This window comes from Numenius arquata, chromosome 15, assembly GCF_964106895.1.
Source record: "Numenius arquata chromosome 15, bNumArq3.hap1.1, whole genome shotgun sequence".
NCBI classification, from domain to species: Eukaryota; Metazoa; Chordata; class Aves; order Charadriiformes; family Scolopacidae; genus Numenius; species Numenius arquata.
In genome coordinates, this window is record NC_133590.1 from 11,394,126 (window position 1) to 11,406,523 (window position 12,398).

General features: G+C 42.0%; 1 protein-coding gene across 1 annotated transcript in view; it reads left to right on the plus strand.

Annotated features, from left to right (window-relative positions):
* The window catches only part of GRK5 (G protein-coupled receptor kinase 5), a 162,250-nt gene that overhangs the window by 125,759 nt on the left and 24,093 nt on the right, over nt 1-12,398 (plus strand). The window contains exons 5-6 of the mRNA XM_074159142.1: nt 7,772-7,872; nt 10,882-10,974. Of these exons, the coding sequence (XP_074015243.1) occupies nt 7,772-7,872; nt 10,882-10,974 (194 nt within the window). The remainder of the gene's footprint in view (nt 1-7,771; nt 7,873-10,881; nt 10,975-12,398) is intronic.

Sequence of the window (12,398 nt, forward strand, 5' to 3'; positions counted from 1 at the left end):
TCTCTGTTGGACTTGATGATCTTAAAGGTCTTTGCCAACCTAAATGATTCTATGATTCTGATTTTCACTGTCATCCCCTTCACACTCCCCTCTGTTGGTCACCAGCTGCATGGTCAGTACTTCCCAGGCTGTAGCTCAAACTGAATCACAGTTGGCATTGCCCTGCTCCTTCCCAAAGCAGGGAGGTGGGGGGACATCAGAGTCACCCAAAGTGGCTCTAGATGTCTCCCTGAGGTAGGGCAAGCAGATCCCAGGCTGTGCCCTGCTCTGGCATGTTCCTGCTCCGAAGGCAGCAGTGCAGACCCCAGTGGAGATAGCGCAGGCCAGTTCTTGGGGTGAATCTCCAGCCACAAGTAGCAGATCAGCCTTGGAGGCACAAAGAGGTACAATTTCATGGTCTCTGTTGTGCCTTCCATTACTTTTGCCCTTTGAAAACATTTATTACCTGAGCACATAAACTTGTCTTTCCCCAATTTTGTACCTACCAGCTTGACTTGCACATATCTACCTATTCTCCCTTTTTCTAGTAACCGCTCTGATTGCAGTCCTCCTGACTCCCTGTGAGTGTTTGCCTCAAAGGACTGAGGACAGTGACCACTGATAGTCATACCATTGCTACCTGTCCTCGTGGCTACTCCCCCTGCTAACTGAGCCTTCCTCAGCCCTCTGGAGAAGGATGTGACTGTGCAGAAGCAACAGCAGGAATGGCATTGTATGTGGCAGAATTCCCACCCCTGACACAAACCATTGCTCTCCGTCGCCGGTCTTGGGTCATGGGTCATGGCCGTGTGAGAGCGAATCAAATCCAGCAACATAACGACTGGATGAAGCCAGTATTTCCAGGCTTTTGTGTATGAACTCTTCTCATCCCATCAGGCACCATCTCACACCAACGTTCATTTTAGCCTGTTTCTTCCATAGTTTTGAGGTCTCTACCAGTAGCAAATCTGTGTGGAGATTTGCAGAGATTATATGTGGAAACTTGCTGTCAACATCTGAAAATACACAAATCATGAAAACAGAAGAGCTTGGAACCGGAGACAGCTCAAGGAAAGTTATAGCTTGAACTTTTGTTCATTGACTGAAACTTTTTTAATTGTTTTAAGCTAGTTTGTTGTGGAATGTTTTCATAACCTGAGACATAACATATGCTGCACATTATTTCTTTTATGCAAGTGACTTCTAAGATAACTCATCGTGTTTCAATATCATGGCTGCAAGTCTGAAACTTGCCAGGAAAGCAGTTGTGCTTATAAAAAAAGTTTGCATGAAGTCTATTCAATCTAAAGAGTGTGCTATCTTTCTGGTTCATATAATTTTTGTAGTGATGAACGGTCGTGCTTTAAGAACCGTGATGACTCACATCCACTGGCAAGAGTTGGTATAAAATGAAAGCCTGTATTTCTAGGTTTCTGTTCTTTATTCACTAATTGCAAGCTGCAAATGGACTGATTTGAGGAATCTGGGCATCTCTAGTTTTCATTTGATTTCTTTGATTTCAGTCACAGATGATGATCAACTCTTCTGCAAAACACAACTCTTAACCTCCCTGTTCACTGTTCTGTAAAATATTCTGAGATTGCCACCTAGCTCATGAAGATTTAAACATGCAATGAAGCTTTAATATTTCGAGGTTCTTAGGTGAGAGGCACCGTGGAAGGACAAAGAATCACCTCTGGACTATGGACCTGCTCTGGTTCTTGCAAAATCATGAAGTCAATGCTATCCCCTTTTCTGATCTGAAGTTCAGGGTTCTGCAAGCTATTTCTTTTTTGTAGGAGATGATGACGATTGAGACAAGTGTCTTTGAAGCAGGACTGTTCATTTGCAAAGAAGATACTTATTCCTTTGCTCAGACCTCCAGGTTTCCTTTGGTGAGCACTCAGCATACAAACTCCCTTCCTCATCTGTTCTCGAGGCCACGCCATGTGCCTGTGTTTTACAGAGTCCAGTGTTTTGCAAAACCATTGGTACAAAGGACTGGGCGAGGGCTCAAGAGCCTCTTGCACCGAACAGAGATCAAATACACTTAGATCATCAACAGATGTCTGTCTGCCCTCGGAGGTCTTTCAGGCCTCTGAGAACAGATTCCACAATATTCATATGCCTGTTCTTGTGCTTCCCTGTGTGGAAAATTAGAAAAAAAGCCTTCATAGCCAATTAAGTGGATTCCTTCACGTCATTCCCCCAGGGTAGAGCAGAACATGCAGAATAATTGATCCCTGCCCTCTTTATTAAAAACATTTCTATATTAAAAGACCTTTATCATGTTTCACTCTTACTTTTCCAGACTAAACAAATCTAGTTCCTCCATGCTTCCCTTTGGCATTTTTTTCCCAAGCATATTTCTCAACCCTCCAGACACTTGGAGCTCTCATCCAGTCTTTATAGCTTTCTCAAATCGTGGTGACTCCAACTGGATACATGTCTCTAGCTGGAGCCTCAGCACATCCCTTCTCAGTTCCCTTTGTCACTTGGGCACTTTTCCCACAGGAACAGCAGCGTCACACACAATAAACCAAGTCTGCACGTGCAGGTTAGTGTTGTGTGTGCATCTGCTCTGGGCTACATACAGCTATCAGAAATAATCGGAGTCGGGTTCCCAGGGACACCCGCTACTCACCCCACCCCAGTTTCAGAAAGGCTAACCAAAACTGCTGCATTGTCAGGAAAATGCTTCTTCTCGTTGAAGTTGCAAATCTCTGCTGGTTGGCGGCATGTTTTCGCTTCCGCAGGCTTGAAGGCAACACCTATAGTGCACTACGTCTTGACCGAAATCATACACTTTAAATATTTGGAATTTCTGTCTTAAAGAAAATTAGAACAAATAATATGTTTTAATGAAAAAGTAAAATTATCAGAGAAGGTCTTCTAAATGCCTCTCTTGGCATATTTTTTTCAAGAATTTGGTTAGCTGATAAATTGACAAAAGTTCAGGTATCCTCCACACAGTCACAGGAGAGACACCATCAGAGAAATGTTCTCAGTACCATGGCAAACATATAGAGATAATTTTCTGAGAAAGCATGTTTGCTTGCTGTCCTGTGAAGGTCAACAAATACTGTGTCTTGAAGGGCTGAGTGAAGCAGCCTGTAGCAAAACTTACAGAGCTGTCAAAAGGGAGAGTTTACATTTTGAAGTATAGCGATGCAACATGACATACAAAATAACAGATAATGGGGAGTTACACAGCCTGGAAGCTTTCTTCTGATCTGAATCAGGTTCTGCTTCTTTTCAGTACTTCAATGAGGTGCTGAGTGCCGGGACACGGGCAGTACCAGATGCGAAACACACAGAGCTGCGTAACGTGGGTCTCCTGGCCTTCAGGCTGCCAGGGACAACTGTTGTGGTGCAGGAAAGACCAGTGATGCTCTCAGCTCCCACCAGGAACGGTGATATTACATCCAGCATCAAACCTAGCCACCATGGTTGCATCCTAGGGAACAGGAGAGGAAGGGGGTGAAGCTGCATTCAACATCTCCACAAAACATGAGAAGTATCTCGCACACCCAGAGGCTTAATATGGACAGAACAGCCATCTCCAAATTTCTGTGGACATGAACACAACTAAGTTTGAACAAGTGTGTGACATCTCAGCTGTTTCCATGCCATGTACTGAAATGGAAGAGCAGCTGGGAGGATCTCTTTTGTCTTTTAAATTAGAAGAAACGAAATTTAGAAGTGGAGAGTGTTTTCTCAGTGTGTTAATGGCACTTAGAAGTAACTGAATATCCACTTCTTGTTTCTCAGATAATTGCTAATCCAATTCCTAGTTGCGTTCTTTTCTTGAAAATTAAACAAGAAGGCATCATAAAACTGAGATGTTGCTTTGCCAGCAAAATATTTATAAGAAGGTTTTCAGTTTCTGGCCATAAATGAGAAGGTACGGGAGATAGATAGAAGATTTTGATTAAAAGCTGGTGAAAGTAGTTTGGACTTCAGTATTTTTATCTGTCTGGTCAAAAAGGATAACATGATGAGAGACATTTTTACTGTTTGATCAATTTAAGCACTTTTTGCACTGCTAGAGTCTTGGGCCATGAATCTGGTTTCGGTTCTATCAGCTTTACTCTAGTGTTACTGTTGACTTGACTGGCATCGTTTCTGATTTACGTTATTGTAAGTGAGATCGAGAATCACTTACTTTGCCTTCAGGAAATAGGACAGCCATTAGGGGGAATATAGGCCTGTACCTGTTAAAACTACCCAGTGGTTTGGTTTGAATACAAGAAAACGCGATGGGCTTCTGCAGGTGTTTCTGAAGAGTTAGCAGAATATTCTTTGTCAGATGCTCAGATGTAATGTTCTTAATCATGGAGTATGGCTCTCCTAGCTGCCACAGGACATTTAATATGTTGGAAAAGGTGTCTCTGTTCCCCTGTAAAAGATGAATTTGCTTTTACAGCCATTACCCATAATGCAGTGGGAGAACGGTGTTAATAACCGTTTCATCGGAGCTGCAGAAATCTTTTGCACCTCTCCAGGGAAGAAGCAACTTTTTCTTCCATAAGCGGCCAAAGCGTTACCTTTGGAAGCTTTCGCTCTTGGGATCCAAACGCTTTCTCGCACTCATAACCTGCACTACCTAATTGTTCTCCTGGGGAGTAAAAGTAGGTTGGTGGGTTGGGTTTCGGCTTGTAATTGTTTCTGGCTTCATTTGAACATTTGAAGGCTGTAGGTGCGCACAGTGCTCAAAGAGGGAAAATGGCAGTCGTGGGTATTTAATGGGAGTGGAGGGAACTATGAAGTCTCCAGGAAAATCTCAGGAAGGATCATGCAAAGACTCCCTAGAACTGTGTGCAGAGTTGGAAAGGGCTGGGGATGCTCCTCCCATACACGTGGTGCAGCTGCTCTGCCCTGAACACTATGAAAGGCTGCATAATGACACAAAATGTTTTGCCGGGCCAGCAAAACCTTTGGAAATGATCAGCCTGAGAAAAAAAGAGAGGTTTTTTGCTATAGAAAATGAAGTGATCTAGTGAAGTGTTTATATTACATTGTAAAGCTTTAGTCCATGTACAGGATGTCAGTGTATTTATGTCTTTACCTACCTTGATATTGTTAGCTTGCTCTCGATTTGTTCAGAGGAAGCGGAGATTCAAAGGTCAGCAATGAGTGGTTTTGAAAAACCAAGTGGTGACTGTATCTCCCACAAACTTGGAGAGAGGAATCCCAGTTCGTGCCATTTTTAAATACTTCCCACATTGTCTTACAGTTTCTTTTGCTCATTCTTCTCCCCTTTCCCTTTAAGAATTTAATTTGTTCTTTATGAAGAGATTTAGCTGATGATTATAATTCTTTTTTTTTTAAATGTACTTTGATTTCAGACAAAATTTGATGGAATTATTACTGTAATAATGCATCATGGGCGTGATCTTCAACGCTAACCTCAAGGCAGCTTACCTCCCATCGGGAAATGAATTTCCAACAGGAAATAAAGTTACTTGGTATGAGTAACTTGGTCTAAATGACTAATTATGGGGTTTAGTACTTAGCTGTTGGATCCCAATTTTGGCCTATAAATGTAGAACATGTTCTAGATTTCATTAGTAGTAACTTCAGTTAGAAGCCCTAGTATCAATTTTACTTCAATGCAACTCCATTCACGTCAGAAGACACTGCTGATTCACAGCGGGACAAAGACTGTGGAGTTCAGTGGTGTTTCTGTACCCCTGTAAATCAGGGAGGTGTTCAAGATAACCAGGTCTCCAGGCAGTGGACTCATAACAGCCACGTACAAGCTTTGGGCTGCCCATGAGCTTGTGTACGCACCCCATTGAGTATGCAAACCATAAAGTTCGGGTATTAATTCATATGGTTCCTAGCTGAAATCAGCCTCATAACTGCTAATCATTAGGCTTTGGTTCCTATCTGAATATTCCTTTAAAAGCATTTTCTTTTTTCTTTCCCCCCTTTTTTTTCTCCCCCCCCCCCCCCTTTTTTTTTTCTCCAGTAGTTTCAGTGCAGCAGCTGTAGGACTGGAAAACAGGACTTCTGAAGTTTTTTTTCTAGTTCTTGACTCTACGTACTCTCTTGAACTAAAACCGGGACTTAGATTTAGTCATGGGCATCTAGAGTCAGGAATTTCTGTAAGTTTTCTGGTTTTATGAGACTTGTTCTACCGTTCTCATTTCCTGTCAACCTCAGTGGCCAATCAAGCTGAGAAAAATCTGGCTTCTTCTCAGCCTCTTCATCTTTTAGATGATAATGTGGAGGCTCATCTACCTCTCGGGAAACTGTGAGACTTCTTAATTATTATCAATATACTCTTTCTGTGAATAAAAGTGGGTTTTGCCTATATATCTTTTGCTGAGGAAATGGAGGAATATATGGAGGAAATGAGGAAATATTTCAGGGAGGTCAAAGATATCCAGCGTGTTCTGCAGATTGTCTGTCAAGGTTGAATAGTGAGACTGCATTACGCAGCACACACAGACAGTCCTGTAAACCATGTTCCTATTTAAAAACATTCAAGTGGAACAAACTTAGTTTTTCATGTCACAACCAGGATCATATTCACATTTCAGCAGCGGGAAGGAAAAGATAAAAGACTTAATTCAGCTTTCACCATGCTGGAGATTTTCTCTGGCTCCACCTCTGCCCCTTCTCCTGTCCTCATTCCCAGTGTTTTTGAACTCTGCCTGCGATGCATTTCAGTGCTTGCCAAGATATCCCCAACTATGGGTGAGTTAATGAGAACATCTGGCCAGGAATGAGTGATGATGCTCTGTGACCCACCCACTCAGCACATCTGGTGGTCGTGGCCATGGATGGGGAACCTTACCAAGGACTTGATAGGGCTCCTGCAAGGAAAGAGGATTTTGTCATCTATGGCTGGATTTATTGAAAGTACCCAAATCTGATTGGTTATATAAAGGGCCTTTCATGTGAATAAGAGAAATGTCTATAAATAAGTGTAGACAACACACACACACTCACACACACACACATATGCATATACACTTTTTTATATATTTGCAGTATGCTGTCAATAAGTAAGAATGTGGACTGCCTAAAATCTGTCTTTATAGATAATTAGTCCTAAAGGTCCTAAACTGGTTAACCATCAGAGCACACTGCAAAAGACCTCTTTTTGGTAAGAGCTTTTTGAAGGGGATGAATGTACAATTCTCTTTAAAAGGAGGAGAGAATGAAAAGAGTTTATGTGCTTGGTTGGCAGAACTCCTTTTTGAAATGATTGTTTTAAAACTGCTGGATTATTTTTGTCCTTCTAATGATGAATTAAAGTGTCCAGTCACTTTTGCAAGCATCTTTTTATATTACTTATATGTAAATCAATAAATACCAGTGCTCTGCTCTTGTTTTCCTTGCTGGTAAAAAAAAAAAAAAAAAGAAGATGGATTTTTCAGACAGCACAATGAATCATCAATGAAGTGAAAACACTGGGCAAATTCTCTTTTGTTTAAGAGAATGGCCTGTACACAGTTCAGGCCAGCACATTTTTCATGGGATGCAAGGGAGCAGTTCAAAGAATTGGCAAGGAGCGGGTCCTGCATATTCATGAGGCTGGGTAAGGAGGTGAAGTTACAGGAGAAGGCAGAAAAGCAATGTGAGGATAGAGCGGAATGTGGAGCGAGTTGCCACGGTATCCTATTTTACTGCTGTTTGACGTAAAGCTCCTTTGCTTTTACACAACCGCTGGAATTGAATGGAAGCAGCTCAGGGCATAAATAATGAATGTGTCTTTTACGCGTTAAGAGAATCTGCACCTCATCACAGAGATAATGTGCCCCTTCTCTCCTTTCCCCAGTCTCCAGCCCAAGTTCCCGAAGTCAGTCAAGATCTTATCCGACAGACAGAGGAGAAACTCGAAAACAGCCCCTGCAAAGAGCTGTTCTCTCACTGCACAAAGTAAGTATAACACGATAACCAAAGATCGCAGGGCTGCAGTCAGCAGCTTGTAAGGAATGTGCCAGGTAAAGAGAGACATTTCAATTTGAACCTGAAGCATGTATCTTCGGCTTATGTTCATAATCCTGGAGGCATTGCTGACAAGTGGTGAAGTCATTTCATCTGAACAAAATATAATAAATATTTCCATGCCATTATATACACTACACACAGGCACTTAGTGTTTCAGGTATTTGACAGAGTGTTCCAGCCAAGTAAACCAGCCATGGATTTCATGCTGTGTGAAAAGAGCTACAATGATAATGTATCCAAAGAAAACATCTCTGTTTCAAAGTGAATAAAAATTAAGTGGCTATACAGTCCATTTAGACAGAGGAATGTGCAAACTTGCTCCACATGGCTTTTCCAGAAAATCTTCACCAGGAGAACGGGGCTTTTTTAATGCTTTCTGTCTGACTGTGGCGTTCAAACGAACGTGCATTATTTCATCCTTTGTCTGGGAAAAAGCTTATCAGTTTTTGTAGCGGCGAGGCGATTTGAACCATTATGTGCTAAAGCTCCAGGTATGCAATCTGCATTTGCAAACACTGACCCCAGTACGTTCACGCCAGTAGATCATAAACCAATAAAAATATGAAAAGGAGGGATCATCGCGAGCCTGGCCCATGTGGTTTCTGGCTGAGCACGGTTTGTTTTCCCTGGATGATGTAATGGGGATTTGTAAAATTCGCTCCGCTGTCATTCATTGTTTTGACTCATTTCATTGACCTTTTCTGTTTTCAGTTATTCTTTGCGTTGGTAGGAGATGTGGGTTATTTCTGGCCTTCTCTTATAACATAACCAGTTTCCTTGCATTGGCCTGGTGTCATGTAGGGATGCTCGTTTAACTCGCACCAGTTGTGTGTGCTGGTCCCAATGACAAAGGCAGAGCTGTGCTCCACACAAACCCCCCTGATGCCTGTTTCCAGTTCTCCAATCGGTTTGAAAGCTGACAGTTCCCTCTAAAATGCACTTTGTTGTTGCCAAAGAGGGGAACTAAAAAGCAAACAACTGCTGAAAGGCAGCTATTGTTCTTTAAAATACGTGCAGCTTTTAATTAACTGAATGGAATAGGCCAGCATTGGACACCACTTAATTCAGGCTCGTATTCACCGACAGCCATTCCTTCGTCTCCACTGAAACAGATAAATGAGCCAGGTTTGAGACCTTGTTAATAAATATGCTGATCATTTCACATGGACTGAAATGGGGTCAAAAGGAAGTTTTAAGAACTCGCTGTTGGTATTTACTAAATGTACTGAATAATGTTAATTTTGGAAGAGTTCACAGTCAGACCAAAAAAGGGAGGCATACATACAAATATGAAGCTTGCTGTCCTGTAGGAGCGGGAACAGGGATGAGTTTCAGACATGTCTTCATAGATAAGATCAGTCTGCAGGAGAAATGCATGTATAAGTCTAACTTCTGCCTTGACCTTTAGTATTTTGACTGTCTGCTCCTGCCCTCCTCCAATTTCCCCTCTAATTTTGGCTTCGAATTTGGGCATTGTTAAAGCTCATTAAGACTTACTTTTTATTTTATTTTGTAAGCTTGAATCCACTTTGGGGAAACCGTATGATCTGTGTCCAATCACAGCTAATGAAGACAACAACAGTTTGACTTCTGAGTATTGAATATGTGCAATTACCTTCCTGTTCCAAATTGATGGTGCAAGAATTACCAAAAAAAAAATTCAAACAGCTGAGAAATTCCAAAAACTTATGAATAGTAGCTCATAAACAGGGAGGAACTGAGGAGACATGTTATTCATGGTGAATTGTTTGCTCAGGTCTAGAACTGCCCCAGGGTAAGTCATAGATTATCCATTCCCACATCAGAGTAGTCCTTCAGAGAGGATTTCCTCCTCCAGCAAAATCTAGAAATGTGTCTGCATACCCTTAGACACAGACACAAAAGTGTGTACACCAGGGAAGAAATACTCGTTTCTTGTGGGCATTTTTCATCCCAAACTAAGTTTTGTCCCTGCCAATGCTGCCAGCAGAGGTGGATGCAGTAGTCCCAGCAAGCGAGGCAAGAACCAAAACCAGCACCTCTGTTAAACAACGTGACCACCTTCATCTCAGGCAGCTTCTCAGCTCAGCCCATCTTTTCTTAGCTCTGAACCCTTGGGTCCCCATAACCCTTCCTTATGGGATGTCTGTTGGTCTCTGGCTGCTTGTTGCCTGCCACAGGCAACATACTTATTTCTCGCATTTGCAGATTGGCCTTATTATTCCTTTATTCCTTTGATTATGCAAAAGACTTTGCATGCACTGTGTGAGCCCCTAAATTCTCTTCTTGATCCATAAAAAAATCCACATCCCTGTTCAGACTTCCATTCCTCTGTGTTACCCTACAAAGCACATAGCTGTTAGGAAAAGCCCTTTGACTTTAATCACTGTTATTGCTTCTTCTGTATAGCAGGAATCAAAACTGATTTTTTTTTTTTTTTCAAAATAACACCTCTGATGGTGCCTCTTTGACAGAAATGGGCTTCAGCCAGAAATTTTCAATGCAGGTGTGAACATCCCCCAAATTTAGGACCTGAGTTCCTGAGGGTGTTGTGTTAATTTACCCACAGAAGCAAAGACATTTGTTGTCTAGTGACTAAAACAGACTTTGTAAAAGTCCATTGAAGTCAGTGGGAGGTGCCCTGTTAATTTTCAGTAAGCAAAACCAGTACATATTACTATTCAGTTTGTATAAGGCCTCCTGTTATGAAATACATCAAACATATCACTTTGTTCCTAGATTGAAACTGTAAGTAAAATAAAGTACAAAATAAACTAGAAGTAAAATCATAGATTCATAGACTACCATGTTGGAAGGCATCTCAAGGATCATCTGGTCCAACCTTTCTTGGCAAATCCTACCATGCAAGAAGTCTAGATTTTCTCCTCTTGTTTTATTTCTCTTTTGCTCCAAGTTCAGGATTACAAAATACTTATATGTCCTTTTCATCTGAGATAGATCTGTCCTTGACCACCTCAGTGGGGAACCGTTCCAAGAATACCTAAACAGCATGTACTTTGACAGGTTTCTCCAGTGGAAGTGGTTGGAAAGGTAAGTGTCACTATTCTTTTTTTTTTTTTCATTTAAAAAACGAATACAAAAGATTTATTTTCACTTCCCATGTAAAGCCTTTAGAATCTGGTCAAAATTTGACAGCTGAGATAGTATGTTTGTTCCCTTTGTCTTCAAGTTAAAGACAGTTTGTCCTTTCTTCAGCATTACTGTGCCTCATCCCCATGTTTGCCGTTTATGTCCCTCTCTGTTCATTGATTCTCTTGTTCTTTTCACTGTTCTCCTTCAAGAAGGTCCATCAAGACTCATTCCCCATTTCCCTGAGCTGTACTCCAGGGAAGATCTCCCAGAGAGCTCCAGGAAGGCTGTCCTAATTTTAGCATTTGTTTGTAAGTGTTCATTGTTAGAAGGTTCACAAAGAGGTAATGGCTTTAGCCACAGGAAGATGCCACACAGAAGAGTCATGGTTATGTTGGCATTACACTTAATTTAACCATGAGCTGAGTCTCCAGCTGTGATCATCCAATGAGCACAATTGGTGTCTGGGATATGTATAGTGCTCCCTCATCGCCCATGCATGTGCTTACACCCATAAATACTCTCCAGTACTTATGGAGAGCTCCCTCCTCTCTTAGGGACATCAACCTCCCGAAGGTGACATGCTCCAGCAGGCAGCTTGGGCACCTTTTTTTCACAGTAGGCTTGTGCACAGCAAGTGAGTAGGGCAAGACCTACAGCCTCTAAAAAACAGGGATCCAAATCTCCTGCGATGTGAGAAACATCTGTGGTCAATTTCATTGTAGGCATTGTCACAACAAGCTCATCGTGGCATAGCTTGAAGGACACTTGCACTTATAACCTACCCTTGTGCATCCAGAATGCTAAACCTAAGGCACACATCGAGTCTCTGTCTTTTGCATTTGCAAACACTGTGGCCAAGCAAGACTGAAACAGATGCTGCTCACTAGGGAAGTAAAGAATAAAACAGAAATCCACCCCAAAACACCAGGGAGCCAGTGTTGGCTTCTAAAGCTGAAGTGTTCGGCCATTTAACGGTATTAGGTACATTAGGTCTGATTAAAGTACATTCAGCAACTTCAGTTGTCTTTCTGCTTAGCCACGCTCTGAATATGGTGACTTTTTGTCTGGACCAGTTATCACAATTATTAAATCACTGTCAGCAGACAAAAATATGGCATATAGGTCCTCGCACCATATTTATTGGCTAGACATTTCTGAGCACATTTAATAACCAGGCAGCCTTAGTGGGTATTAATTTTCAAGGAAAGGCGCCTTTGCCTTCTCCTTGTCGGTGAGGGCTGTAGCAGACGAGCACTGCTGGGTAAGTGACCTTGAGTTGAGAGAAGCCCCAGTTTCCACAAATGGAATTAATTACGGCAGATGAGTTAGGGCCAGTTCCATGAGCAGTGTGTGTCAGCGGGATGCCTCGGAGATCAAAGGAG